The sequence below is a fragment of the Aythya fuligula genome, chromosome 5 (assembly GCF_009819795.1).
Source record: "Aythya fuligula isolate bAytFul2 chromosome 5, bAytFul2.pri, whole genome shotgun sequence".
Taxonomy (NCBI): Eukaryota; Metazoa; Chordata; class Aves; order Anseriformes; family Anatidae; genus Aythya; species Aythya fuligula.
Genome location: NC_045563.1, coordinates 25,785,441 through 25,813,390, shown reverse-complemented (window position 1 = coordinate 25,813,390; position 27,950 = coordinate 25,785,441). Strand labels below are relative to the sequence as shown.

Sequence of the window (27,950 nt, the reverse complement as noted above, 5' to 3'; positions counted from 1 at the left end):
TACCAAAACACTCAGTTTTGAAGCACATTACTAGTGGATTTCTATTACAGTCGTAGGCAAAAACACACCTTAAGCTTCCTACTGCAGCACGGGTGCAGGCAGCTCACTGCACCGGTAAGACTCCTGCTAGTTATGGAAACAAACTAATTCTACATGGAAACATGAGTAACCCTGAGGTCACTGTGAACAGCCTTTATTACAGCACACCTTGAAATAACAGCTTAGCTGCCCCAGAGAGTGACTTGGATGCCTTGCTATTTCAAAATTGAAGTTGGTTAGCAGCTCCCTGTGACTTGTAACAGCAGAGGGTCAAAACCTGTACGAGCGATCTGTCTTCTGGTCTTTCTGGTAGGGAGGACATTGCACCGAGCAGATTCCCCACAGCAATTCATCTTTGCAACACAGTCGTTAATTAGATGATGCATCTTTCTCTTTAGAAAGATGGGAGAAGTCTGGAGAGTGACAGACGTGCTTGGCATTAGAGTTCGTAGTCATCTGGGTGGTAGAGTTCACTCATGAGGCGGTAGATATAGGAAGGCGCGTTACCCCCGATGTTAGAAATGAAGAGAGTAATGAGCTCTGGCGGGACGTAGTCAAACACTGGGCAGTGAACATTGATCTTGGCCAGGATCTCCCCTGCAAAGTGAAGAGCAGTAGGATTAGACAGAAAGCACGCTCAGCCTTCTGTGCTTAGCCCTCTGCTTCTTCCTGAGCCCCTCAAGAAACTGGCTGTGCACATGCCACCCTGGAGTCGGTATCAGGACATCCAGAATCCTTTCCAACTTCTCCACCGATGTCTTTTAATCACAAATACGCAGCAATCCTGGACGAGTAGCAGCACTCTCTGCTCTTCTGGTAGTTTTTTTCCCCCCAATAGTAGCCCTAAGTCCCCTCTGATGCCGATTTACAGAAAACCTGACAGTATTTAATCAGAATACAGGAATCCCAATCTGCCAAAGTTACTACTTAAACAAAAGCTCAGAAGGCCAAAATAAAAAGCCTGCACCAAACCTGATATATTTTTTCCCAAAAGTCTTTGTCCCATGGAAACGGGGCACTTAGAAAGACATTACTGTCTGGGAGGGAGCCTGCAAGCTGCCACCTTGCTAAAGGTGGTGCTCAGGTGGGAAGCCCATTGCAGAGACTGGATTTCAATGAGTGGATCATGTAACAAAATTTCAAGAAGTTACACAAGTCGTGGGAAGGAAAGCAGTCTGCCCCCAGTGTCAAGCATCTGCTGCGTCCCACAGGAAATTGCCACCTGTCTGATATCATTATCATAATCCTACAATAAAGTGCTGAACAGCTCAGAGCAGAAGCAAAACTACAAAGATGGACAGTGTTCAAAAAAAAGAAATCTTGACCAGCCTGTATAAAAAGAACCAGTACCTTCTGTGAATGGCAGCACTTCCTGTGGCGACACAAACTTGTGGAATGAGTCTTCTTCGTTAGGGAACTGAAGGAGAGAGAGTACGGAAAGGTCAGGGAAAAAAAGAGCACCTTATTATCCCCAGTGAAAACATGCAGGGTGCAGAAGGAACTAAAGCAGAGGAAGAGGACTTGCCAGCAGATAAGGCACAGCAGTTGCGGCCAGAACTCCGGCAACACCTACAAGTGAAAGGTTTTCCCTAAACATTTTTAGAGCTATGGCCTGTATGCCCTTCTGCAAAACCTAGGGAATGGGAACAGAGACACTACTTCCTCATTCTGCAACTTGATCTGGCAACACTGAAAACACTCAGTGTAGGAAACAGTAGAGAGCATCCCCATCTACCTCCTCCATAGGTACAGAGGGTCCTTCACCACTAAAGATATAAACAGCAGAAAAATGCCACTTGGCATAGCAGGGAGTGCTTCCAGGGAGATAGATCTGGGTGAGGATTTCTTATCTGAAATAACAGCACCAGATTGGGGAGATGCTCATTTATCAACCCCCCATTGGGACAGGTGGTGTTCTCCACCCTAAGCTTCCCCCAGCAGAAAAAACCCTCCCTTAAATCCACTGAAGGTCGGTGCAGTACCGAAGAGGCGCTGCGCTTACCTGTGGCGAGAGCTTGAACATGGGGGCGCAGACGATGAGCGGGGTGGAGTGGTGCTTCGCTGCCAGCGCCAGGGTGTGAGTGCCGCTCACGGCGATCAGCGCCCCGTTGGCCAGGATCGTCTTCGTACCAATGATGACCTGAAAGGGCCAATTAGCTTTTTATCACGCTCTGCAGCAGAGCTTCCTGGCTCAGACCCTCCCGGATGAGATGGAGGAGTCTGTCAGGACAAACAGGGAATGCCAGGCAGAACCTGGGCTGTGTTCCCTGTTCTGCTACAGGCATACAAAGGAAGCTTGTGCGAGTAACCTGACTGCTGACCGCAAGGATTGCCTTGCTGTAAAGTGGGAATGAGGTAAAGCAGCTTGAAATAAACAGATGAGAAGTGGTGGGACTGGATTTTATTGATTAGGATGACTTTTTTTCCTGTTTGGGGTGTCAAGTCTTTATCTTGCACCTCAACAACTCCCTTCAGCACCCATCTCGTGTTCCAGGCAAGAGGAATTTCTCCCCTGGAAACACTGCTTTCTGTTCCATTTTCTTTAATAACTGGGAAGTTAATCCTTCAAGGCTCTCCTGGCTTGTTTTTTTGCAACTGTTCTGCCCGTTACCCATGACAGCAGCAAAACCAATCATTATGCAGTTAGTCATCATTCTGATTTGGGGTTGCACACTGCATTTCCACCCCATCTGTAAGCAAGGGATTAGTACAACTGTGAACCTTCACAGAAGAAGCACGTCCATCACAAATGGGACCTGCAGCAGTTTGAGGCCTAAGCACCAAACCTGCCAAGAACTCCCTCGTGCAGCAGAGCCCTACTCACCTTGTTGACTCGAGACATGACAGCAAAGATAGCTGCGTCGCTCATGACAGTAGTCTCGATGTTCTCTTTGGACAGCCGGACTGCCATTTCGTGCCCCTGAAAAGAGGGAGAACCTAATTTTTTTCCTGGAACACAACTCCCGAAGTGCAGTTGTACAGATATTGGCACTCAATTCTTGTCCAAGCCACAAGGATATCAAGGATCAGAGCACACACACAGCTCCCCAGCTGAAGGGCACAGGGCAGGACAGTGGGCAGTCTTCAACCTCACCTGGCAGAACGGCGCGCACTCCGCCACGATGACCTGGAATTTCCTCTTGCGGGCAGCCTCCTTCAGGAAGGCCTCAACAGTGCGAGAGTAGCCAATGGTCATGATCACCTCGTTGGAGTGGATGTGCTCCAGTGCCTGCATTGCGATGTTATCGGTGGTGCCCTCTGTAACGGAAGGGAGCCGTGAGCGGAAAAGAAGCCAGGAAAAGCAACACTTGTGAAGCTGTCCCACCACGAGCAATGCTGTGAAGACTGGGAGAAAAGGAGCAGCGTTTCTCCCCGTTACTTTTACCAGTGGGGAGGGAGCAAGAAGCTGGCCTTTGAATGCTCTGTGCTTCCAAGCTACTGGCCCTATCGAAAACTCCACCGCTAGTGGAGTGGGCTGGGTCAGCAGCAGCCAAGCACCATGCTCACATGACAAATTCCAGTTTTACAGCCCAGTAGCACTAGAGCCACGTGGAAAGGAGATGTGGGGCAGCCTGGAGGAGCAGCCGGTGCCTGATCTGTCACAAGGCTGCAGGAGAAGAAAAACGTATCTCAGTGCTACACGCAAGGGCAAAATTATGCTCATAGGGAGTAAGCCCAACCTCAGCAGATTGTTCATCCTCTGCTTCACAGGGCTCAGCTCAAGACTTCCCAGAAGACCAACAGAATAGTCAAACAGACGCTCCTATTTCCTTCATCTCTCTAAACCCAAAAGCAGAGGCTGCTCCCCTAACACACATTCCTTCAGACTGAGCCTCCCAGCTCCTTGTTGCCTTCTTTCCACCTCAGAGCAGAGAGAAGCATCAGCCCCATCCCATAAGGAGCCGCACTCACAGAGCCCCATACCTAGCTCTATCAGCAGCTCGTTGATAGCTTCAATAACGTTAGCTTTGAGGGTAGGGTAGGAGGTATTGAAATCCTCATTCAGTCCTCCAGAAGTCAGAAGCTTGTGCAGGGATTCCTGCTGGTCGCTTTCCTCGCTGCGCCCGCGAAGCCTGCGGAGAGAAGGAGCCCTTCAGCCTTGGGAGAGCACGCGGGGCACAGCCTGACATGAGGCAGCAGGAGAGCTCTTGAGCTTGTGTCCCCGCAGCACAGCACATGGATATGAATCGAGGGGAAGGAAAAACTGCACGCAGAGGTCATGACACACCAAAGTTTCCTTAGAGGTCTCTGTCAGAAAGACACTTGACACTCTGCCACTGAGAACTTTCCCAGGTCATGTCTAAAACCTGCAGCAGGCACATGGAGAGCAGCGCTCAAAGCCACCGCTGCAGTGCAGCAGACCCTCCTGGGAATGCAAGGGACAAGAAGCTAAGGGGAGAGCCCAGGCTGCTCTGCTGGGGACAGGGAAGCTCATGTGCCCACAATGCACGCACCGGGTGGAGTTTCACTAGAGGAAACACCTCAGCTCTCGAGGGGCGCCTCACCTGCCGTACTCCTCGCGGATGACCTTCAGCACTCTCCGCACCATGTTGCCCACGGTGGTCTCGGACGGCTGCGCTGCTGCCATCCTGCGGCCCTCCGCCCGGATCAGCTCCATCAGCTCCCCTGCAAGAGGCCACAGCCGCGTCACCGCCACCGGCACCGGCACCGGCACCACAGCGCCGCGGCCCCCCCGCTGCCGCCACAGCCGTGACGGGGCAGCCGGGCCCGCGGGGGCCGGGCCGCAGCCGCTCACCGGCCGAGCCCCAGTGGCCGTGCGCGATGATTTTCCGCAGCAGCGCCAGCGTGTGCCTCGCCGTGTCCTCGGAGCGCGGCCGCCCCCCGCCGCCGCCCCGCAGCCGCGCCACGAAGGCCTCCATCTGCTCCCGCAGCTCCGCGCCGCGCTCCGCCGCGCCCGGCATGGCGGCGCCCACCGCCCCGCCGCTCCGCCACCGCCACTTCCGCTTCCGCCGCCGCCGCCGCGCCTTGCTATTGGAGGAGACCGAGGCGACGAGGAGAGGCAGCCAATGGGAAACGAGGGGAGGGGATGGAGGGCCCGCCCTCGTTACCTGGGAGACGGGCGCGGAGCCCCTCGCTGCCCCCCCCACCCGGCCCGCGGCCCCGCCGCGGGGGGTTGTGGGAAGGTGGCGGGTGGGCGCCTTGTGGGGGGGGGGGGGTGAGGGGGCCATGGATGCTCCTCACATCTTGTGCCCATCACATCTTGTGCCCCTCACATCTCAATGTGCCCCTCACATCTTGTGCCCCTCACATCTCAGTGTACCCCTCACATGGCTGCCCCTCACATCTCCTTGTTCCCCTGTTATATATGGAGTGGTAATTTGTGTCGAGAAAATGGTTGATATTAATAAAGAAGGGGGAGATGTGTTCATTTATAACACCCCTCACGTCTCCTTGTGCCCCTCACATCTTGTGCCCCTCACACCTTGTGCCCCTCACATCCCGTTGTGCCCCTCACACCTCCTTGTGCCCCTCTCATGGCTGCCCCTCACATCTCCTTGTGCCCATCTGATGCCCTCAGTGCTTGCTCCATGGCCTCTGCCAGTCCCTACCATGCTGGCCAGGCACATCCCTCCTTCCCTGCTGCCCCCTCTGCCCCTTCCCCCTGGCATCATGTGTGTGCCGCCTGCCATTTTATGCCAACCAGAGGCTCCATGGAGCAGCGCCCGCCCGGCTGTGGCTGTGTCCCAGGCAGCGCCGTTCCCCTGTTTTTGCCCCTCCACACACGAGCGGTGCGAGGCAGGACAGGGCTGCCCGCTTCTGCTGCCGTGTGCCGGGCCGTGGCGTGCACGGACCGCTCCCACGCACGCACCCCGGGACCGTGGCACACAGAGATTCGGCCAGAAAAAAATATTCTTGCTTTGGAGCTTTGCTTTGTTTGTTTACTTGTCTGGCTCGTAAACAGAGCGGCTCTTGGAGATTAGGCAGGAGGGAGCAAGAGGAAGGGAAACTGGACTCGGGGGTTATGACCTCCGTGTGGATGCCGGGCTGTTTACATTCCCTGCTCCGGCCCCAGTGACCATTGCGGGGCAGTTTGTGCTCAGCCTCCCGCCCTGCCAGCCTGCGGGGTTTGCAGCTCCCTGCTCGCGCTGCCCCGGCCCTGTTCCCTGCAGCACTTCCCGCTGGGCACTGCTGCCACAGCCAGCCCGAAACGGCTGCCAGCCCATTGTCCCCGAGGGGCAGAGCCCTGTGTTCAGCCTGCTGCCTCGCGTTTCATGAATGAAAGCCTCTGAATGGGGATTGTGGGATCTGCTAGCCTGGTGGCCCCGTGGAGCTGAGCCGAGCCAGGACCTGTGTTCCCCTGGAGAGCTGAAAGGCGAACACCAGGCCCTGGCTGCTCAGAGGGACCGTGGCTAAGGGACATCTGGTTGTCGTGAGCCAGCAGCTGTGCCAGGAGCTGGTACATTGGGCAGGAGTGCCCAGCACAAGTGAAAAGGGAGGAGGGTGGCACAGTCCCAGCGAGGGCAGCCCGGGAAGCATGGGGCACACAGAGGAAGCAGCTGGGAAGACGCCTTTTGGTGTCCTGGTACACTTGGTACACTTGGCTTGGATCCTGCTGGCTTGCAGGCTGTGCTGGCTGCTGTGGCAGAGGCAACGAGGTGGGGGCCCACTTGTGGGTCCTGGCCAGCGTTACAGAACAGGAGCTAAACCCTCTGACCCCACTGTCTTGCTGCAGCCTGCTGCCTCCTGCATGTCACACCCCTCTTTCTTCCCTTCCTTTTCTGGGTGTACCCAAATCCCCCGGGAAGACTTGGCTGCTGTGGCTTCCCAGCTGGTGCATGAGCAAATGCTGTGGGCAAAGGAGCTGAGGAGGGGATGAGCTGGCCGGCAGAGCGAGGCTGCCGTGCACGTTTCCTTTGCCTGCGGAGGAGCTGCAGCATGGCTCATCTCACGCCCAGCACGGCGTGCTGCTCCTCGCTCAGGGATGGCAACTGGGGACACTGCTTTCCCTCTGCCCAATGAATTCTGCATTTCAGTTAGCTTTCCCTGGGGGCTGAACGCAGTCCCCTGAGTGCTGGTCTGAGGGAGGAAAAGGCAGCAGCACAGAGGCTGGGTAGAGACTGGGAGTGCTGGAACATCGTGTGCTAGGAGGCTGTTTGGATTAGAAACCCTGCGGATCAAGTGGGCTGGATGAAATGCCAGGGAGGGGAATCAGAGTTTGCTGAACTCTAGTAATTGGACTCGTCTGTAACACCCGGATAGGAAAGTGAGCTGCTCACGCTCGGCACAGATGAAGGGAAGGAGCCAGCAGAGACCAGCCCAGTAGGAATTACAAGGCAGCCTGGATAGGTGACAAGGGGGAAAGGAGCTGAGGGCGATCGCTGGGTGCCGAAGGCACTTTCTGAGCACGAGTGGTGAAGGAGCAGTTAAGGACTGCTGTGGTGCAAGGTCTGGGGGGGAACATGAACCACAGCCTAAGGAGAGGGGTGCCCCAAAGCTGTCTCTGGTATAACGTGGTACACTGTGGAAGGTCCGTGTTCAAAAACTTTGGATAAAAACGGAGGGGACAGCTCCAGCCAGGAGCTATGACAGCCTCAGTGACAGATGTGGCTGTGTGGCTGTGGAGGCAGAGCTGTGAGGAAGCAGGAACAAATCTGCTGACGGGCTGAAGGAGCCCAAAGCAGTGTTTTCTGCGTGTTACTGGGAAGAAAATATGTCACGTAGTAAGTGAGGGGACTGGAAATGAGAGGCTGAACCAAGCGCTGAACTCATGTTGAAAACTTGAGCTTTCAGGAAAAGAAGACAAAAACCCCAAACAAACAGCTGATGATCAAAAACAGGTATGTGAATAGCTGGAAAACTCAGCTCTGTGCATCTGGAGGAGCACGCAAATGTTGCCTGAGTCATCGGCAGTTTTAGCATGCTTGAAATTCACGTCTGACTCTGCAGGTACTGGGGAGATGTTCTGCTGGTCTTTGCAGTCCTGGTAACCATCCCCTAAACTGGCCCTCCTTAGGAAAGAGTGATTTCTCTATCTGGGTGGACAAGGAGGGACAGACGGGGCTTGCTGGGGGTGCTTTAGCCAGGCTCGTGCAGCCCTTCAGTGGGTGCCCGATGGGAGAAACAGGACCAGCTCGGTGCCTCGGCTTGGGTGCAGGTCCCTGCCCAGCAGCTTGCACCTACGTGTGCCGACCTCTGCCTGGCAAGCAGCTGACGGCTCACCCTCGCATCAGCGCAGCGCCCGCGGGCAGGCCCTGGCAGTGCTGACACACTCCATGATCCCTAAAGGAAACAAGTAGGCGGTCCTGAATCCGGCCCCGGGATCATCTCTTCTGCCAGCAAGTTTGCCATTTGCCCCTCTCTTCTTTAGAGCCTTAAAATAGAGACCGAGGCTGGGAAGCCGGAGGGTTTTGCTGGAGTTTGTTGTGGAAGCAGCCCACGCTTGTGTCCCCAGTGGGTTGCGCAGGCTGGGCTGACCCCTGGGGACAGGCAGGAGAGGCGCGGGAAGCTGGCATCGATGTGCCTGCACTGCACATGGAGCCTCGCTCCTCTTCTTGTTAGCCTGCCGCCGTTCCCCTGGTCCCCTCTCGGGATGCAGACAGCTGGAGGCAGCGAGTTCAAAGGCCGGGCTGCTCAGGAAGAGGCGCGGGAAGTGCGGGAAGTCACTGGCTGTCATGTAGGAAAACAAGCCCGAGCGAGGGACGAGGGAGCATGGGGCAGGGACGGGCAGGAGATGCTGGCCCCGGCATCGCAACCGGTGCGCCGGCCCTGTCCCTGCTCAGAGGGCACGCAGCAGGCTGGCTCGGCCGGGGAGGAGGCGATACGGGGGGCTCGCCGAGGTGCATCCCTCCAGGATGGGCTGAGGGTAGCCCCCGAGCAAACCTGGCATCGCCGCCGCCTCTCCAGGAAGCCGGGCCCTTTGGGGGAGACAAAGCAGGGCCGGCCGCTTTGTGGTCACCACGGGGTCCGTGACACCAGCTCTCTGGGCTGCTTCCTGGTCACCGGCCAGCTCCGCGCAGTTCCTCCGCTCACGCGCTCCCCGCGCTGCAGCTGGCCGCGGGCTTTGCTTTGCTCATTGTCTGCGGGTGATGCGAGCTATTCAGCGGCTGCCAGCTTGCAGGCAGAGAGGGAGATGAGCCACTCCTCCGCCCACGCCATGGGAAAGTGTCCTGGTTTCAGTTAGCACAGAATTAATTTTCTTCCTAGTAGCTGGTGGAATGCTGTGTTTTGGCTTAGAATGAGAAGAGTGCTGATAACACCCCGATGCTTTAATTGTTGCAGAGCAGTGCTTATACTAAGCCAAGGACATCTCAGCCTTTGCTCTGTCCTGCCAACGGGCAGGCTGGGGGGTGCAGTAAGAGCTGGGAGGGGACAGACCCAGGACAGGTGACCCAAACTAGCCAAAGGGGTATTCCATACCATCTGACGTCATGCTAAACAATATATAGGGGTGGCTAGCCGGGGGGAGGGGGCCGGACTGCTCGGGGTTAGGCTGGGCATCGGTCAGCGGGTGGTGAGCAATTGCATTGTGCATCACTTGTTTGTACATACTATTATTACTTTCGTATTATCACCATTGTATCATCATTATTATTATTGTTATTATTATTTTGTTATTTTTTTTTCCTGTCTTATTAAACTGTCTTTATCTCAACTCACGGGCTTCACTTTCCATTTCTCTCCCCCGTCCCAGAGAGGGAGGGGGGAGGGTGAGCGAACGGCTGCGTGGTGTTTAGCTGCCGGTCGGGTTAAACCACGACAGTCTTTTTGGCGCCCAACGTGGGGCCCGAAAGGTTGAGATAACGGCAGATCTGATCAGAGTGTGTTAAACTAAAATTGGTGTAAGGATTAGACCTGCTTAATAGTCACTTGTCATGATGCTGATTGCTTTAATCACAACTCTGCTGCGCCTGTTTTCCAAATTGAGTATTATAGTACATTATTTTCCGTATTTGCTCTCTGTAGTGTTGTTTCTCCTCTCCGGGCCCTGGTTTCAGACCATTATGGTACTAAGTGTTATAGCAATGGAAGCAAAACAACTGGCAGCGTAGGGGCAAACCTATCTGGGCTGCTGCATTGTGGCAAGATATTGCTGCTCGGGTAGAGAACCTGGCTGTGAAAGTACGCCACGTAGATGCTCATGTGCCCAAGAATCGGGCTACTGAAGAACATCAAAACAACCAGCAGGTGGATCAGGCTGCTAAGATTGAAGTAGCTCAGGTGGACCTGGATTGGCAGCATAAAGGTGAATTATTTATAGCCCGATGGGCCCATGACACCTCAGGCCATCAAGGTAGAGATGCAACATACAGATGGGCTCGTGATCGAGGGGTGGACTTGACCATGGACGCTATAGCACAGGTTATTCATGACTGTGAAACATGTGCTGCAATCAAGCAAGCCAAACGGTCAAAGCCTCTTTGGTATGGAGGACGATGGCTGAAATATAAATATGGAGAGGCCTGGCAGATTGATTACATCACACTCCCTCAAACTCGCAATGGCAAGCGCCACGTACTTACAATGGTGGAAGCAACCACCGGATGGCTGGAAACATATCCTGTGCCTCATGCTACCGCCCGGAACACCATCCTGGGCCTTGAAAAGCAAGTCCTATGGCGACATGGCACCCCAGAAAGAATAGAATCAGACAATGGGACTCACTTCCGAAACAACCTTATAGACACTTGGGCCAAAGAACATGGTATTGAATGGGTGTATCACATCCCCTATCATGCACCAGCCTCCGGGAAAGTTGAACGATACAATGGCCTGTTAAAGACTACCTTGAAAGCAATGGGCGCTGGGACGTTCAAAAACTGGGATACGCATTTGGCAAAGGCCACCTGGTTAGTCAATACTAGGGGATCTACCAACCGAGCTGGACCTGCCCAATCAAACCTGTTACGTACTGTAGATGGGGATAAAGTTCCTGTAGTGCATGTAAAAAATATGCTGGGTAAAACAGTCTGGGCTACTCCTGCCTCAGGAAAAGGCAAACCTATTCGTGGAATTGTTTTCGCTCAGGGACCTGGATATACTTGGTGGGTGATGCAAAAGAACGGAGAGGTCCGGTGTGTACCTCAAGGAGATTTAATACTGGGTGAGAATAGCCCATGAACTGAATTGCACCATGTTAAATAGTATATTATACTGTATGTTATCACTACCATGATTACTATAGGTGACTAATTAGAATGTATGGAAAAGAGTGTAACCTGAGCATGACATAAATGGTATGGAATAAGGGGTGGATAGATGTCCTGGTTTCAGTTAGCACAGAATTAATTTTCTTCCTAGTAGCTGGTGGAATGCTGTGTTTTGGCTTAGAATGAGAAGAGTGCTGATAACACCCCGATGCTTTAATTGTTGCAGAGCAGTGCTTATACTAAGCCAAGGACATCTCAGCCTTTGCTCTGTCCTGCCAACGGGCAGGCTGGGGGGTGCAGTAAGAGCTGGGAGGGGACAGACCCAGGACAGGTGACCCAAACTAGCCAAAGGGGTATTCCATACCATCTGACGTCATGCTAAACAATATATAGGGGTGGCTAGCCGGGGGGAGGGGGCCGGACTGCTCGGGGTTAGGCTGGGCATCGGTCAGCGGGTGGTGAGCAATTGCATTGTGCATCACTTGTTTGTACATACTATTATTACTTTCGTATTATCACCATTGTATCATCATTATTATTATTGTTATTATTATTTTGTTATTTTTTTTTCCTGTCTTATTAAACTGTCTTTATCTCAACTCACGGGCTTCACTTTCCATTTCTCTCCCCCGTCCCAGAGAGGGAGGGGGGAGGGTGAGCGAACGGCTGCGTGGTGTTTAGCTGCCGGTCGGGTTAAACCACGACAGAAAGGCTCCTGGACGAAGCCCTGCCGATGCACACGTTCGCTCCTGCCGGGGTGAGCCCGCTGCGGAGCCCGCACGCAGCGTCCCCGGCGGGGAGCACAGCCCGGGAGCAGCCCGGGCTCCCCTTCTCCTCGTGTGTTTGCCTCCCGGAGCCAGACGGAGGCTTGCCGTCACTATTCTTTTGCTTTGTGTCAATATTATGACAGCTAAAAGCAGGAGAGCTGCATCCACACGATAAGCGGCCAGCAGCTCTGGGCTGGGCGTGGATCGCGTTCGTTTGGCAGGGGAGAAAAGTGCCTGGGAGCCCCTGCGGGGAGGCGACGGGCAGCAGCAAAGCATGGAGGCTGCCCCACGCGCCTCTCCTCCCCGTTATACCTTGGTTCCCTGGTGGAAAAGCCACCTCTGGCTCTCACGCCAGCCCCACTTTCCTGGGGACGGGGCTGCGTGGGGCAGCTCGGGAGCATCTCTGCTTCCCACTCCGGACTCTCAGCACCTCCTGCACCAGGGGCTGTTGTTTTGGCAGGGTGACTGCACGCCCCGCGGAGGCTTGCTCCGGGCAGGTGCTGATGCAGTGCTTACCTGTAGGCACCCACGTATGCTCGGCGCTGCGGTTCGGCTCCCTGCTGCCTCACCCTGCTCCTGCAAACACCCGCGTCCCGGCGAGTCCCTGCCGGCCGGCGGGCAGTATGTGCTCTCCGTGACTTCCCCGCCGGCTTCCCTGGTGCTGCTGCGTCACGGCCGAGCTGGGAGACGGCCAGCCAGCCCTAACCCTCCCTGCCGCCGGCATCGCTTTGCCCACAGCTTCACCTCCGTGGGAGCAGGGCTCAGCCTCAGCACTGAACAGGGCCTGTGTGGAGAGATGAGAACCAGCGCCTGAGTAGCTCAGGGCCCTGGGAGAGAGAGATGCTCTTTGGTGACACGGCCACTGCCCCCCTGAGATCTCCAGGGGGATTTTGGCTGTGTGTGGGAGCAGCTGGCCCTCCTGTGGGTCTCCTGCCTCCAATGCTCTTGGTGTCCCCACCGAGAGCTGTGCCCTGAGCGGGCTGGCCCCAGTGCCCATGAGCACAGGCAGTGTGGCATGGGGGGGCTCGCCTGCCTGCATGGAACCGAGCCATCAGGTGTCTGCGGTTCTGACCGGCCCTACGGAGAGGCCACAGGTCCCCGGGGAGGCCGAATCCACCCCAAGGAACCAAAATAAACAGCAGAGTTCCTGCCACGTGCAGCCCGGGGCTGACTAAGGGCAGCCGCTTCCGCCTGCCTTGGGCAGCAACAACAGGCGCCGCCAGCCACAATGTTCGGGGTGCGCAGCACGGCCCATTTCCCCCTATTGTCAGCCTCCTCCTCGGCAAACACATCCCCCTGCGCACCTGGGCTGGGAGGAGCGACCACAGCACGGCGCAGCCTGCGGCCAGGAGTGGGCTGCCCGTCCCGCTCCTCGATGGTGCCCGGCACCACAGCCGCTCCGGGGAGTCCTATGGGGTCTGTGGGTCTAGCCTGTTGTCTGCGGGGTGTTTCCTTCCAGGGGTTGCTGTCCTGCTCGTCCACAAGGACACTTGACAGCCTAGAAGCCTGGCACGTCGCATCTCTGTGACATTTGGCCGTGGGGGTCCTGCCACATCTCCGTGACGTTTGGCTGTGGTGGTTCTGTCGCAATTTGGGGCTCGGTGCCCGAGGGGCTGGCTCCGCTGGGCACCAGACGACACGGGGTGTGGTGTGGCCCCGGGTGGGAGCCTCCAGCCCTGGTCGAACTGGCTCCGGTGTCAGAAATAGCAGCAGCACAAAAATAATGACCTGAGGTTTTCTGGGTGTTTTTGAAGGGCTCGTGGAGTGACGCAGGAGGGCCCGGAGACAGCCGGCTTGAGGAGGAAGTGGGGATGTTTTTTTGGGGCTGTTTTCACCTGAGACGCTGCAGGTGAGATTTTGTAGGGGTGAAGACTCCTGTGAGGGGATGTGGATCCTAACATGGGGCTGCTTTTGGGAAGGAGGACGGCTCGGCAGGGCGAGGCTTCACAGGGGAGAGCGGCTGCCCATGGTGGGCCGTTCGGTGAGGTGGGCATGGTGGGCATCCCAGCGGGGCTGCACAGCGGCTGTCCCCCACTGAACCGCCAGAAATCCCCACAGCAATGAAGCAGAAATCCCTGCCCAGCCCTGCGAGCAGAGCGGGGAGGTGGCACGGGCACACAGTCGAGCTGAGGCTCCCGGCCTGCAGCCACCACATCTGTCCCATCAGGAAATGTCTCCGCGTGCCTTCTGCCCCCAGCCAGTCCCCTGAGCCCCGTCCGCCTCCGTTCCCAAAGTGTGTGTCTCCGGGCCCTCGTGGGAGGCAGCGTGAGAGACACCAGGGCACATTTATAGCAGCAGCAGCAGCCCTGTCCTGCAGCGTGGAGCACAGCCCCGGCAGCTGGATGTTTCTCCCATCCACGGGGGGACATTGCCGGTCACAGGTTACCCGCGTCCAAATATTATTTCTCTGCTCCCGTCTCTGCTGCGTGCTGCCTAGGAAGGGGATGCTCATCCCAGGAATGTAAACTCTGCCCAAGGCCTCTGAGGAAATAGCTTCAGACCAGGAACAGGATTGCACTCGGCAATTAAGGGCTGGTCTCCCCAGCCACACGGCTCCTGGGGGAGAGCCCTTTGCTCCGGCACCAGAGGCTGGCCTTGTGTCTGAGAGGTGGCCCCAGGGGACCTTCCTGCAAGGACAGGCGGGAGGCCCTGCGTGGTCACGGTCTCTGCAATAACAGCGCTCTGTCCTTCCAGCGAGCTGGCAGCAGCGACCGCTCGGGGCAGGAGGAAACGCTCCCTTCACCCCCAACCCCAAAACAGCCCCTGGGGAGGAGGAGGGGGTGCCCTTGGCCGGGAGGGTCTGTGGGGCAGCAGAGGGGGAGCAGAGGCGGCAGGGGACATCACAGCAGGGCCGTTACCAGCGTGTGGAGGCTCCAGACAGAGCCTGACGCCAGCTGATGCCTGAGCCACCGCCACCTGTGTGGCCCCACGGGGCTGGGGACGGGCCACCAGCGCGTCCCTCATCCCGGGGACCGACTGTGTGGCGCTGGGGACAAGCCACTGCTGTCCTTGCACCGCAGGGACAGACCCCACAAGGAGGTGGGCAGGGAAGCCCTGCGGCAGCCTCCCTGTGAGGCCGGAGACGTGAAGCCTGGCAGGGACGCAGAGCCCGTTATTACCCCGGGACCTGCAGCCCACGGGGGATCGTGTTGCCCGCTGGCACCCTTTCCCTTCCCTTCCCTTCCCACCTCCCTCAGCCGCAGCTTTCCCGGCCACCGGCACTTAAAAATAGCACGGGAAAGGCCACAGAGCTCCTTGGGGCTTTCCTCCCAGCAGCGGGGTTTGGCCTGGCCGCCCCCAGCCCCGCTGCAGGGAGAGGCTCCGGAGCCGGGCTGCGGATCCCAAAGGGGTCTGCGGGCAGGACCGGGGGGCTGAGGGGCTGCAAACCCATGGGGGCAGGGAGAACCGGGCCAGAGCGGGGGGATAAAGGGCTGGAAGCCGTGCCGGGAGAGGCGGGGGCGCTGCAGGCGGGGCTGCTGCCTGGCCCCCGGTGGCACCGGCCGTCCCCGCAGCCGTCGGGGCCGGGCACCTGCTCCCGCCCCGGGGGCGGAGCGGCGGCGGTGAAATAGGGGCGGCGGAGCGGGGCGCGCTCCCATGGCCCGGCGGCGGTGGCGGTGGCGGAGCGGTGCCGGTGCCGGTGGCCGTGCCCCGGTGTCCCGGTGGCTGCGGGGCGACATGCCGGGGGGGGAGCGGCGGTGGCGGCGGCGCTGAAGCCGGCCGGTGGCGGAGCGGCGATGCGGCTGCTCGGAGCCTTCCTGCGGCTGCTGCTGGCCGGGGCGCTGGGGGCCCCGGTGAGGAGAGGGAGGAGGGGAGGGGAGCGGGACAGGGGATGGGGGAGGCGCCGGGGGTCGCGGCGGAGCGGTGCCCCCCGTGCCGCCCCCGCCAGCCCTCGCCTTTCCCCCCTGCAGGCCCCGGAGGCGCGGGGGACAGCCAGCGCGGAGGCGCCCGGTGAGTTGCAAGCGGGTGGCAGCCGGTGCCCGGGGTGGGAGAGGGTTACGGGGGGCGGCTCCGGTGTCCCGGGGTCGTTATCTGCCCGCCCGGAGCCCCCGGGGGTTCCCGGTGGGACCCGGGGGGATCCCGCGATCTCCGCGCCCCAGGGCTGCTTTCCCGTGCGCAGCCGGTCCCGATCCTTACAAGCCGGCAGCGCAGCCTGGCCGCTGGGGGGATGGAGGGGACGGAGCTGGCAGAGCCCCTCGGGGGGTCCTGGTGGCTGTGGGAGCCCCCCCAGCAGCGTGGCGATGGGCACGAGGGGTCCTCTCCATCCCTGTGCCCCACGGTGGGGGATGACCCCATCACAGCTGCTCCCGTGCCACCCCATCCCCTGCAACGGGTGCACCTCAGCGGGGGGCTCGGCCGGGGTCCCCCCTCCCCGGGGCACGTCCTTAGAGCCCCCCTTGGTGCCTTGCAGTGGTGACCTTTAAGGAGATCTGGAATCGCAGCTTCTGCCGGCCGCTGGAGCAGCTGGTGGACGTCATCGCCGAGTTCCCCGACGAGGTGGAGTACATCTTCAGACCCTCCTGCGTCGCCCTGCAGCGCTGCGGGGGCTGCTGCGGGGATGAGGGGCTCCGCTGTGTCCCCGTGGAGACCAGCACGGTCACCATGCAGGTAAGCGCTGCCTCTGGGGCAGGGTGAGACCTCTGGTGGTACCAGCCTCCATCCCTGCTTCCCTGCCCTCTCCTCGGTGCTCAGTCCGACTCTCTGGCTGCTGTCACCTTTCCAGACTGTCCCTGTGGGGCTGGGGTGGCCCTGTTGCTTGTGATTCTGCCTGCTTTGGGGACAAAGCCACAAAAATCACAGTGGAAAGGGAAAACTGGCAGTGTGATTGCCCTCGTGTGCCAGGAGATGGATGTGGTGGTGCTGGCAGCAAGCGTGCGATGGGGAGAGGGTGAGCACAAGGGGCTGTGTGTGCTGTGCTTCCAGCCCCGTTACGGGAGCTGTACGAAGTGGGGAGGGGATCTTTAGGCTGTGAGCAAACTCTCGGCTCTTCCCAGTGTGCTGCACAGCCCCTGCCCTTGCCCTGCTGGCACCAACCTGCTGCTGCTGTGCAGGGGTGAGGGACTGGGGAGAGCCTGCAAGAAATCACCAGCAAGTTTGATCCTGCAGGGACTGAAAGCGTGTTGGAAAGGGAGGGTAGGAGTTCCCAACGAAAAAAAAATCCTGACTTAAGTGGAGCGAAAGTCTCTGAAGTGATGAAGAAGGCGATGTTCTGAGCTCCTGCTGGGCTCCCCTCCACACGTGGTGTGGTGATGCCAGGCACTTCTGCGGGGTCAGCGTGGATCACAGCACGGATGAACACTCACAGTGAAGCCCCTGGATGTCCAACCTGGCCTCCGGGCTGGGCTCTGGACTGACACGTGGCAGGGCAAATCCTGCGCCCCTGGGCTGGGGAGGCACCGCGGTACCGGCTCCAGGCTGGGTGCGGTGGGAGAGGCGGCAGGAGGAGGCAGCAGCAGTGGGAATGGTCTGGAAACCAGGGCTGGGGGGTGTTCCCTTCAGGGAAGGAGGATGTACAAAGCGGACAAACATGTGAAAGGGCTCCACAGAAGCAGAGACCAAAAAATCTGCTCTGAGGCTGGGAAATCCCAGGACTAGGGGATTTAGATTACAGACCCAGGATGCAGGGCGGTGGGAGCAGAGCCTCCAGAGCTGCAGTGCCTGTGGAGGTGGGGTCTGCGGTGCCGAGGACCGGGTCTGACACGTGTCTGGCCGAGGGGCTGGGGTGGACGCCATCCTGCGCTGTCCAGGAGGTAACCTTTGTTCCTCTTTCAGCTCCTGAAGATAAAGCCCAACGGGGAGGCACCCTACGTGGAGATGTCGTTCACCGAGCACAAGAAGTGTGAGTGCAGGTAGGGCTCGTTCTGTGCCGCTGCGAGCCCGCTGCCCCTCTGCGGGGACGGCGATGTGCTGGGGGCACCTTGGCCGTGTTGGGAGCCCTCCCTCAGCTTGGTTGTGCCGGGTGCTTGCAGGGCAGGCTGCCCCACCTGGGCACGGGGATTTGGGGGTGTGCATTTTTGGAGGATTGTGAAAGCTGGGGAATGGGAGTCCTGCTGGGCAGCTGTCAGACGGGAGGCTTGCCTGGAAGAGCGTGAGGATCCCCGTGCTGGTATTCCCCTGCTGTGCAGGCGGCTGTGCTGGAGCAGACCCAGGGGCCGTCCGGCTCCGCGCTGCCTCTGGAGCCATCCGTCAGTGGGTGCGTAAGGAGGAGCGGGAAGGAGCACGTGTGCTGCTTCCCCCTGCTTCCAGCTGTTTTCCGTGCAGGGAATTTCCTGAGCCTGTTGTGGGTTTCCTACACGGGGTAGCTCCCGGGGGAACTTCCTCAAATGCTTGTGCAGCCCGCCTTTGGATTCGTGTAGGCTTCTTGCATCTGCAGCACCTTTTGTCTTCTCGTTAAGCAGCCTTCAGCACTTCTGTGGCTCCCCCTTATTGAGCTTAGCGGAAGCGGGGTGGATGTCCTGGCCTTGGCTCCTGTGGGGGATGCCTGAGCCAAGTATGTTGTGGCTGGTGTCAGACAGCCACTGCTGAGACTGAAGCAAATCCCGTGTGTTACTTGGGGCCCTGCGTCGTCTTTGACCAGCTGAGTGATGAAAGCTGTCGCTGAGAGCAGCCTAAAAACCGAGCCCGTGCTTCCTGCCCTCATGGGCAAAATGGCACAGCCCCGAGGGGACCCACCAAAGTCTGGGTGGGAGAAGTCACTGGGTCTGCTTTAAGCACGAGTTAAACCCTGGGTGCTGCACGCAGCAGCTTGGCAGGTGGCACTGACCACGTAACACCTCTGCTCTCCCCGCAGGCCGCGGCAGGACCTGGCGAGGCCGGGGAGGTAAGTGGCACTGGGGGTGACGCTGCCGCCCGGGGCTGTGGCCTCACTGCCCACGCGTCAGTCTCTCTTGTGCTGCTTTCCTTTTGAAGGAGGAGACCCAAGGGCCGAGGTAAGAGAAGAGGAGAGAAGAAGAGACGTAAAGACTGTGAGCTGTAAGTGAGCAGGGGCAGGTGTGGGTGCTGCCTTCTGAGTTCTGTTTGCAGGGAACAGCAGGATTTTAGGTCTTTACCTGGCGCTGTGAGTAGCGATGGGTTGAGGGAAGAGCAGGACAGAGGGGACAGCAGGTGGCTGGGGGAATCCTCCACTCACTGGGGGCTTGGTAGGTGCTTGGAGGCCTTCAGGCTGAGATGCTCAAAGCCGAGCAGGACGGAGGGCATGGCTTGACGGTGCGTGGCTCTATTGCCGTCACAGACTGCGCTGTCAAAAAACAACCCGTGAATTTCCTGTTCCAGCCTCCTTTTGCTGCCAGCCGTGTCCTTACTGCAGTCCTTGGCTGGCTGCTGTTTGGGTTACTCCCAGCCTTCCCCACGTTGTGTTCTGCTGACTCTCACAAACAGCCTGCTGAGGCCGTGCAGGCCAGGCACGTGCAGGGGACGCAGCCTGGGGCCGGCCCTTCCCTGTGTTGTCCAAAGCTCGCTGCCCAGTGCACCTACAGCCCCACAGCCCCCTCCTCCCCACGAAGCCCTGCTTCTTGCGATCCCATCCTGTGGGTTGGTGGGGAGGGAGAGACCTGGGGGGCAGCGGGAGGTGACCCTGGTGGTGCTGACCCAGGTGTGCTCCCCTTGCAGATGTGGCATGCCGCGCAGGTAGCCTCCGCTCTGCCCCCGGCCTCGCTCCTGCCTCCGGGGCCTGATCCAGTCCCATTCCTGCCCGGCGCGGGGGACGTGCGGAGCTGAGTGACGGTGGCTGGGGAGCAGATCCGCAGCGGGAAGGAGCCGACGGGACTCTTGCTTGGCCCTGGAGCCGAGGACTCCCTCGCCCTGTCTGCACCGGTTGCAGCAGGACTAAAGGACCCTTGAAGGAGGATGAGGAGCTGGAGCTGCACCTTGGTGCTTGGAGGGCCACGAGGAACGGAGTTGGTGGATGTGCTGCTGGGGGTGGCATGGGGTGGGGGCTGCAGCCACAGAACTGCTCTGTCCTGCCGGGCAGGGGGAGGAGGGACAGCCGGGACAGGCAGGGCTGCATCGCTCCCAGCTTGGCACGGAGCAGCCCAGGAGGTGCAGGGTGGGTGGGGAGCTGGCCTGGGGAGGCCTCCCAGGGGGCACGGGGAGGGAGCTGGGGTGCTGTGGGCCTTCCTGTGCTGGTGTCCTCATCGTGGCCTCCCCTTTCTCAATAAAAGCTGGGGGCAGACCCAGGAGCTGGCAGGGTGTGTGCTCCTCTCCTTTCCAGCAGCTGCAGGGTGTTTTGCTGCTGGTGACCTGGGGTCCTGGGACCCGCTCTGGGGAGGGAGCTGCCCCTCTTTGAGGTGCTGTGTGTGGCTGGAACCTCTCCCTGCTCCCCATCCTCTTCCTGCTCCAGCCCCAGCCTCTCTGCCCTGCTGAGGGCTGGTCCCAGCTCTGTCCTGTGGCCACCCCTTCCCCTGGTGGGGCTGCTGCGAGGCGGGCAGGCTGCCCATTTTCCCCACTCCTGCTGTGGGAGGGCCGGATCTGGCTGCTGAATGCACCCCTGTGCTTCTCCATCCCCTCCTGCAGTGCATGGACTCGAAGGCCAAATTGGGGCACCAGCACCCCCCTGGGACACCCACGGCACTGGTGCCCCCAGGGCCAGTCCTGCACCCAGCGCCACCTCCTCGGGTGTGGGGCTGGCTCCTGAGCTCAGCCGCCCGCCTTCCTGCAGGTCCTAGCCAAACACAGCCAAGGTTTATTTCTCCAGGCTTGAAGCAGAAGCCTGGGTGGGAAGATGTGCAAAGGCTTGGCTCTTGCCATGGGCCAAGAATTAATGCATTTTGTCCTACCTGGGTTAACCTGCTATAGCATGTGGGGGGGGTTCCAGGCAGCTCCCCCCGGGTCTGGCACGGTCTGACACTTTGCAGGGAGCTGGGGCCCTGCTCTGGGCAGGTTCGCCTCCTTTCAGCCTGTCTGGCTGTGCTTGTAGGATATAACAAGAGCCATGAGCAGCATGTGAGGGGTGGCTGTGACGGTTTCTGCACTTGTAACAGTAAAAGTTTCACCACGGTAGCATTACACCTATAAAAAGAAAACTACATAAAAATGAGGGTGTTAATCAATTAACCTGTTAAGCGTGGTTATGAGGGTTAAAACCAGAATGGCTCTATTACCTGTGACTTGGAGTGCGTTGCATCCTCACTCAATGCTGCTGTGTTTCCCCAAACCTGCTGTGTTTGGGGTAGCCTCGGTGCAGCCCTGCTGCTACAATCTGCTGCGCCGCACGGGCAGGCAAGGAGATGGAGGGCGAAATCACCCAGCACTGGGTCCCACAGTTCCTTTTCTCCCCAGGATTTTACTGCTGGCCTCGTGGTCGGGAGCCCAGCTGGAGGTCAGGCTGGCAAGGCCTGGGGCTGGTGATGCCCCGGGGAGCAGCAGGACCCCGGCCGCCCCGCTGGGTTATCGGTGTCCTGAGCCTCGCTGCCTCTCCCGGTGCTGCGGGGCAAAGGTTTGTTTAACGAGGCTTTAGGAGAAGGGCTGGGGCGGGAGGGCTTAGAAAGGGTAGGAGGGAAGGCAAAACATCAGCTGGGCTCCGGGCTGCAATTACGGTGTGCTTTGGGGGTGCACCTGGTACGGTGCTGGGGAGCCCAGGGGGCTGGTGTTAAAGGTTTCGCTGATAGCTTCATGAGGATGCAAGGGAACCGTGCAACCTTCCTGCTCGCTGTTAGCAGCTTCTGGGGGGTCTGAGCCATTTTCAGCCCCCGGGGACCACTGGGGACCGCGGCGAGCCCCGCTGCGGACCAGGCTCATCCCCGGCAGGCGCACACCCGGGGCTCTGCAGCCGCAGGGATGCCCCGGGTCGTACCCGGGGGGGGGGGGGGGCGCCGCCGATTCCCCCCGGCCAGGTGCGAAGCCGGGGCGAGCGCGTCCCCGCGGCCCCTCCCTGCGCGTGCCCGCGGCCGGGCGCGTCCCCGCGGCCGGGGATGAGCTCACCCGCGGCCAATCGGCGCCGCGCCGGGGCGGGCTCCCGGGCGCGCTCCCCGCCGGGCGCCGGGGCTCGGTACCGCTACCGGGGAGGGGGGGGGGGGGGCGATGGGCGACCGGCGGCCCCGCGCCCCCCGAGGCCATGCGGAGACCGTGCCGGGGGGCGGGCGGGGGCAGTGCCCACGGGGGGAAAGCCCACGGGGGGACTGCCCACGGGGGCACTGCCCGCGGGGGGATTACCTGCTGGAGGCGGCGCGGCAGCTGCGGCTGGCGCTGGAGCGCGACGTGAGCGAGGATTACGAGGAGGCCTTCGCCCACTACCAGAACGGCGTGGACGTGCTGCTGCGCGGCGTGCAGGGTGCGGGGGAAACGGGCAAGGGGGTGTCCGGGGGGTGTCGGGGCGCAGGGGGGGCGGCGGAGGTCCCCTGACGCCCAGCCGCCCGCAGCCGACCCCAACAAGGAGCGGGGCGAGGCGGTGAAGAGGAAGATCGCGCAGTACCTGCGGCGCGCCGAGGAGATCTTCACCTGCCACCTCCAGCGCGGCCTGGGCGACGGCAGCCCCGCGGGCAGGGTGAGCGGCCAGGGTGGTGCGATGGGGTCGGAGGCTGATAAGGGGGTCGGGGAGCCCGGGGAGGTGGTGGAGGCACCGTGACGGGGATGTCCGCGGGAAGGTTGGATGTGGTGCTTGGGGACATGGTTAGTGGGTGCTATTGGTGGTAGGGGTGGTTGGAGCAGGAGATCCCGGAGGTCTTTTCACAGAATCACCTAGGCTGGGAGGGACCTCCGAGATGACCTGGTCCAGCCTCTGACCTAACAAACCGACCTTTCCAACCCTCGTGGTTCTGTGATCCCCTGGCCCTCTGCTCGCGCTGCCTCGCAGGGTTACAGCAGCCTTCACTTACGGCCCATCAGGACGCTGAGCGCGGCAGTGGAAAACCTCAGGCGGTGTAAGGTGGTGGGAGTGATCGATAAGGTGAGGGCTCAACCTGCAGCTGGAGGGCTGAGGCTGGGGACGGACCAAGGGAAGCATGACAAGGAGGGTCCTGGCAGCTGGGACGGGGGTTATGGCTCACCAAGGAGCATGAGGGTCTCCATCCACACCGTTCCCACCAAGGAAAATTCACAGTGGGGAAGCCAGAAACTTTGTTAGCTGGGAAGTCTGTTAATTTCCCCTTTGCTCTTGCTTATGAAAACTCCCGGGATACTATGAGGAAGCTGCTGCATCCAGGTCTTTCCTGTGTATGGGATCACGCTTGATGGCTGGGTACTGTGGTGGTGGATTCCTGCAGCTAACCCAGACTTCAGCAGCAGACCAGCTACCTGAATGAAAAAGCTAGTTAGTCATTTGTGATCTCAGAGTGAGGATGCCAGGCTTTCTGTCTCCATACGTGCACTGGCACGTTGCTCCCCTCTGCTGTTCTCCTCGCGTGGTGGTTTGTCAGGGCTGGGGTTATTCCTGCAGGCTGCGTGTCAGGGTCACCGCGTCTGAACAGCTCTGTGTACGCTGCTCGCAGGTGCAGATAGTCCAGGATCCAGCCACCGGAGGGACCTTTATCCTGAAGGTGGGTGTTTATGGTTTCACAGCTCATCAGCTTCCTCGTCATTAGGAGGAAATTCTTCACTGTGAGGGTGGTGAGGCCCTGGCACAGGCTGCCCAGAGGAGCTGTGGATGCCCCATCCCTGGAGGAGTTCGAGGCCAGGCTGGATGGGGCCTTGGCCAGCCTGATCCAGTGGGTGGCATCCCTGCCCATGGCAGGGGGTTGGAGTTAGATGATCTTTAATGTCCCTTCCAACCCCAGTCATTCTGTGATTCTGTGATCTGCCTCCATCCCCTGTGCATGACTGTGGGGCAGGAGGTGTCTTGCAGCCAATAGGGCCAAGTGGTGAATGTTCCTTAGCTCCTTTTCTATGCAGCTCAGCAAAAAGAAGATTTATGAGTAACAAACTTCCTCTAGGACCTCTGTGATCTGCTATTTTTGTCCACTCACCTCCCTCAGCCACCAGAAGGGAAGAGGTTCTCCTTGTTCATTCGTGTGTTTCTCCGCTGGGCCCCAGCCTTGTAATGGGGTGACCCAAGCCCAACACCCATGTCCATCTGAGTCCAAAACGGGTGGCAGTGTGCTTGGTACAGGTGGCAGGGCGTTTTCCAGTGCCCTTACAAGTAGCTGTGTGTAAGAATAAGACTTGATTAGCCACTGGCAAGGAGGCTGTGGCGTGACGGAGAAGCGCCATTTCCAGGGGGAGTGTAGAGGTGGTGTGGTGGAGTCCCACTAGAAGTGAGTGGGAAGGCCACTGTCCCGGGAGGCAGTGTCCCCATGTCCCGTGCTGCACTGCAGGAGCTTTGCAGAGCCCTGTGCTGTCACAGCTGGGTGTTGGGGACAGACGGACAGATGGACAGACAGACATACCACCACGAGCTGCAGGTTTCCACAGCGTGGGGCCCACAGCTCTTCTGCCTGTCCTCCTGCCCTGCCCGGTCCCATGAAACCCCAGCCCCTTCGGTGCTGTAACCCCTGTCTACCTGTACCTCCTCAGAGCCTCCCCAAATCCCACGTTGAGACCCGTGAGCGGCAGACCATCATCCCTCATGGCGTCCCCTTCATGGTCAAGCTGCTGTGCTACTACGCGAGCGAGGACTCCATCTTCCTGCACCTGGAGCACGTGCAGGGTGAGCGGGGGCAGCACTGCCTCCTGGCCTGGAGCATCCTGCTCTTATCCGTTTTACAGTATCAGATTGGTTTCTCCTGGTGGTTTAGGACTTTTTTTTTTTCTAGTAACAGCACACGTGCTTCTCGGAAGGGTGACTAGTGGCTTGGAGACTTTGTGGGAGTTGCTGCTCAGTTTTATTGGGGATTCGGGAGATTTGATAAGAGCTGGCTGAAGAAGTAACGTAGAAATGGGGCTGTGGAGACCTAGGAGGAGGAGGCTGGGGGGGCAGGGAGTGTAATAGGGAAACTAGCTCTGGGAATCACTGTGTCCCATGGGAGGGAACGGTCATACAGCCATGCCTTGCTGTAGGGAAGTTGGTGTGGTCTGGCAGCTTGAAAAGAAAAACCTCTCTGCTTTATTGGCGTTGTTTGGCTGTGGCAGGAAAATTATGGAAAGGACTGAGTGAGGTGGTTCACTTGGATGTTGTAGAACCAGAGGCTACTGGCAAGACCTTCATAAAACATTATATGGTTACAAAAGAAGAGACCATAGTGGATTTTGAGATCAGACCGAAGAGAGGAGATGGAGGATCGGGGGATGAGGGGCAGGGAGCAGGTGATGTCCTGAGTGGGTAGGCCATGGCCTGTGCTCAGGAGGACTGTGCCTGCGGGGTGGGGCCTGGTGCACTTTCTGCCCCAACACTTTTTCTTCTCTGTTTCCCAGGGGAGACGCTGTGGTCTCACCTGCGTGCCAAGTACCGTGCCCAGCAGGGCCCTCCCCACGGCTCTGGCTCCCTGCATTCCAAAGCCACCCCGGCCCCGAGGCCCCGCAGCAGAGAGGACGCCGAGGGAAGCACCCCAGGGAGCAGCCACGGCCCCATGGACCCAGCAGCATCCACCAAAGACCCCGGCCGCTATGCCCACCCCCAGGACTCTGTCACCGCCGGTGATGCCGGGGGCTGTGTGTCAGCCAGAGCAGCCCCCCAGCACCATCCCAGGCCGCTGGGCGGTGAAAAGCTGCCCCCGCTGCCTGCCCCCATACCCAAAACCGGGAGAGGGGAGCCCCTCCTGCCCTCCTCCTTGGGTCGGCGGCAGCTTGAGCCAGCCCTGCAGGAGCCGAGCCTGACCCGCGGCCGGTCTGCGGCCTCCTGGGGACTCCGCAGGGCTCCGGGCTCCTGGGGGCATGGCCGGAGAGCTTGGGCCGTGAAGGAGGAGCAGGTGCGGCTGTGGGCAGCAGAAATCCTCTTGGCCCTAGAGGGGCTTCACCAACAGGGCGTCTTGTGCCGGGACCTCAACCCCAGGAACCTGCTGCTGGACACGGCCGGTAGGTGATGGCCAAGGCGGCCGCCCCCAAGGGCTGGGAGACGGCTGCTCGCCCCATTTCCAGGGGGCTCCGGCTTTCCTGAGCCTGCTGGGGGAGAGGGTGGGAAGCTGGGGATGTTTGGATGTTTCTGAGCCTGGAAGCGTGGTCCCAGCTGGGGTTTCCAAGAGGTTGTTATGAGAGATGTCCCTGCGGAGGGAGCGTAGCTGCAGGAATGTGCTGCTTCTGCTCCCATGTGGGGCTGGCTGCCTGGGAAATCCCAGCACGGGGCAGCTGCGAGCAGCTGAGTTCTGCCTGAGGTTAGTGGGATTGCTGTTTTTCCCCTGCTTGTACTTGTGCCCCCAGGGTCTCCTTGAGCCTGCCCATCCCTTCGAGCCACGGGCACCACTTGCAGCACAAGCTGAAGAGTTCCTGGTCAGCTGGCAAGGGCTGGGGCAAACTGGAGCGATACAAAACACCTAGGAAACAACAGCAGGGAAAAAAAAAAGTGTCCTGGCTGTCCCCGCTGAGGGCGTGTTGCCAGCTGAGAGGCTGGGGCTGGGCTTTGTGCTCCCACCACCCTCACCAGTGTTGTCCTAACCTCCTCGGTGCTGCTCTGCAGGTCACGTCCGTCTCACCTTCTTCGGCCAGTGGACAGAGGTGGCACCACAGTGCTGCAGCCAGGCGCTGGAGGAGCTGTACAGTGCCCCAGGTGAGGCACGCGTCCCCTGCCTTCTGCCCGGTGCCACCAAGCAGGGTGGAGGCCCTTCTGCATGCGGCGAGATGAGCCTGGCATGTACCAGCCATGGGGCTGCCTGCCTCCAGCCCCAATCCCTCTGTCCCTCTCTGCAGAAGTGGGGGGGATCGCTGAGCCGACCGAAGCGGCCGACTGCTGGAGCTTTGGGTCGCTGCTGTACGAGCTGCTGACAGGAGTGGTAAGAGGCAGAGGTGCTGGGACGGGGGGACAGAGGTGACACCGTGCTGCAACCATTCCCATCCACACCCCATTGCTCCAGGAGGGCAGCTCCTGGTGTTTGTTACGGGCTTTTAGGTGCCAAGAGCCTGGATTTTACATCCTGCTGTGCTGGGACGGGGTCGGGTGGTGACGAAGGCTCGGCAGGGTGTTACTGCCCTGCTCAGTGCTGCTGCTCACTACTACCCTCTGCTACTTGCAGCCGCTGTCCCAAAGCCACCCATCGGGGATTCACCCCCACACCCAGCTGCAGCTGCCAGAGGGGCTCAGCCTGGCGGCCGCATCGCTGCTCACCCAGGTGAGGGGCTTGGGAAGGAGCACAGGGCTGGAGGCTGGCCGAAACCCACCCTGGGCAGCTTTCCCAGTGCTCCCCTTCCCTCTGTTTTCCCTGCAGCTCCTGCAGCACAACCCCAAGCGGCGTTTGGGCGCTGGCGGCATGGCCAAGCTCAAATCCCACTCCTTCTTCAGCACCGTCCCGTGGAACAAGCTGGTGGGCTAGGCAGGAGGGGAGCACCTCCCGCCCCCAACCTGTGAACCCACCGGGGGGCTCTGCCCGCGGAGGGGGGAGGTTTTCCTGCCAGGGCTGTGCTGTGCGGGTGTGTAGGGGGTTTTTGAGGCATTCGATGTTCTGTCACCACTCGTGTGGGCCCCCACAGTGGGATGGGAGCCCGTGCCCTGCTGTGCCACCCTTCCCAATCGTCCCAGGACACACTGACAGCCCTCGCCCTGCTTAGCACCGTGCCTTGGGATCTTCTCCCTGGGGTTTTCTCTCTGCTGCTACCACCCTCGACCTCCCCCGTTATTTTTTTGTGGTTCCCAAGCGCGTTTCCCCTGGGCCCCGCTGGCTGGTGCCCAAGCCTGTGCTCCGTGCCACTCACTGGCTGCATGTGGACGGGCAGCACCTGCTGCAGGGCATATAATAAATATAATAAACTGCTCGTGACTGCTCACAGACGTGTCCTGTTTCTGAGCTGGGCTGCGTGTGCCAGGTGAGGGAGCCCCCAGAGCTGCCTGAAACCTGCCTGGGAGCCCGGGGTTGGAGCCTGAGCTTTACCAGGAGCTGCTGGTTCCAGGGCCTGATGCCAGCAGGGGCAGCACGCCGCTCCTCACCGCCCTGCCAGCAGCGGGGCTCCTCCAGCAGAGGGAGGCAGAGCCCGGGAGAAGCTCAGCTCCCACAGCAGCTGGGCAGATGAAATAAGCCAGGTTGCT

General features: G+C 59.7%; 3 protein-coding genes across 3 annotated transcripts; 2 read left to right on the top strand and 1 right to left on the bottom strand.

Moving 5' to 3' along the window:
- Nucleotides 1-177: 177 nt before the first annotated feature.
- Nucleotides 178-4,965, bottom strand: EIF2B2 (eukaryotic translation initiation factor 2B subunit beta). The gene is made up of 8 exons (XM_032187587.1): nt 4,796-4,965; nt 4,545-4,665; nt 3,964-4,112; nt 3,134-3,297; nt 2,864-2,959; nt 2,042-2,179; nt 1,390-1,456; nt 178-636 (listed from the first exon to the last, which is right to left on the bottom strand). Exons 1-8 carry the CDS (start codon nt 4,959-4,961, stop codon nt 479-481), a joined length of 1,059 nt encoding a protein of 352 aa, XP_032043478.1. The 5' UTR covers nt 4,962-4,965; the 3' UTR covers nt 178-478.
- A 10,683-nt stretch (nt 4,966-15,648) lies between these two features.
- On the top strand, nt 15,649-19,806 carry PGF (placental growth factor). Its single transcript, XM_032189449.1, has 7 exons — nt 15,649-15,705; nt 15,823-15,862; nt 16,323-16,519; nt 17,684-17,760; nt 18,702-18,731; nt 18,821-18,883; nt 19,520-19,806. The coding sequence occupies exons 1-7, from the start codon at nt 15,649-15,651 to the stop codon at nt 19,539-19,541; spliced, it is 486 nt and encodes a 161-aa protein (XP_032045340.1). The 3' UTR covers nt 19,542-19,806.
- A 2,122-nt stretch (nt 19,807-21,928) lies between these two features.
- Nucleotides 21,929-27,682, top strand: RPS6KL1 (ribosomal protein S6 kinase like 1). The gene is made up of 10 exons (XM_032187974.1): nt 21,929-22,178; nt 22,267-22,391; nt 22,701-22,793; nt 23,335-23,382; nt 24,356-24,488; nt 25,193-25,792; nt 26,391-26,480; nt 26,621-26,703; nt 26,944-27,039; nt 27,136-27,682. Exons 1-10 carry the CDS (start codon nt 21,929-21,931, stop codon nt 27,238-27,240), a joined length of 1,623 nt encoding a protein of 540 aa, XP_032043865.1. The 3' UTR covers nt 27,241-27,682.
- Nucleotides 27,683-27,950: the final 268 nt, after the last annotated feature.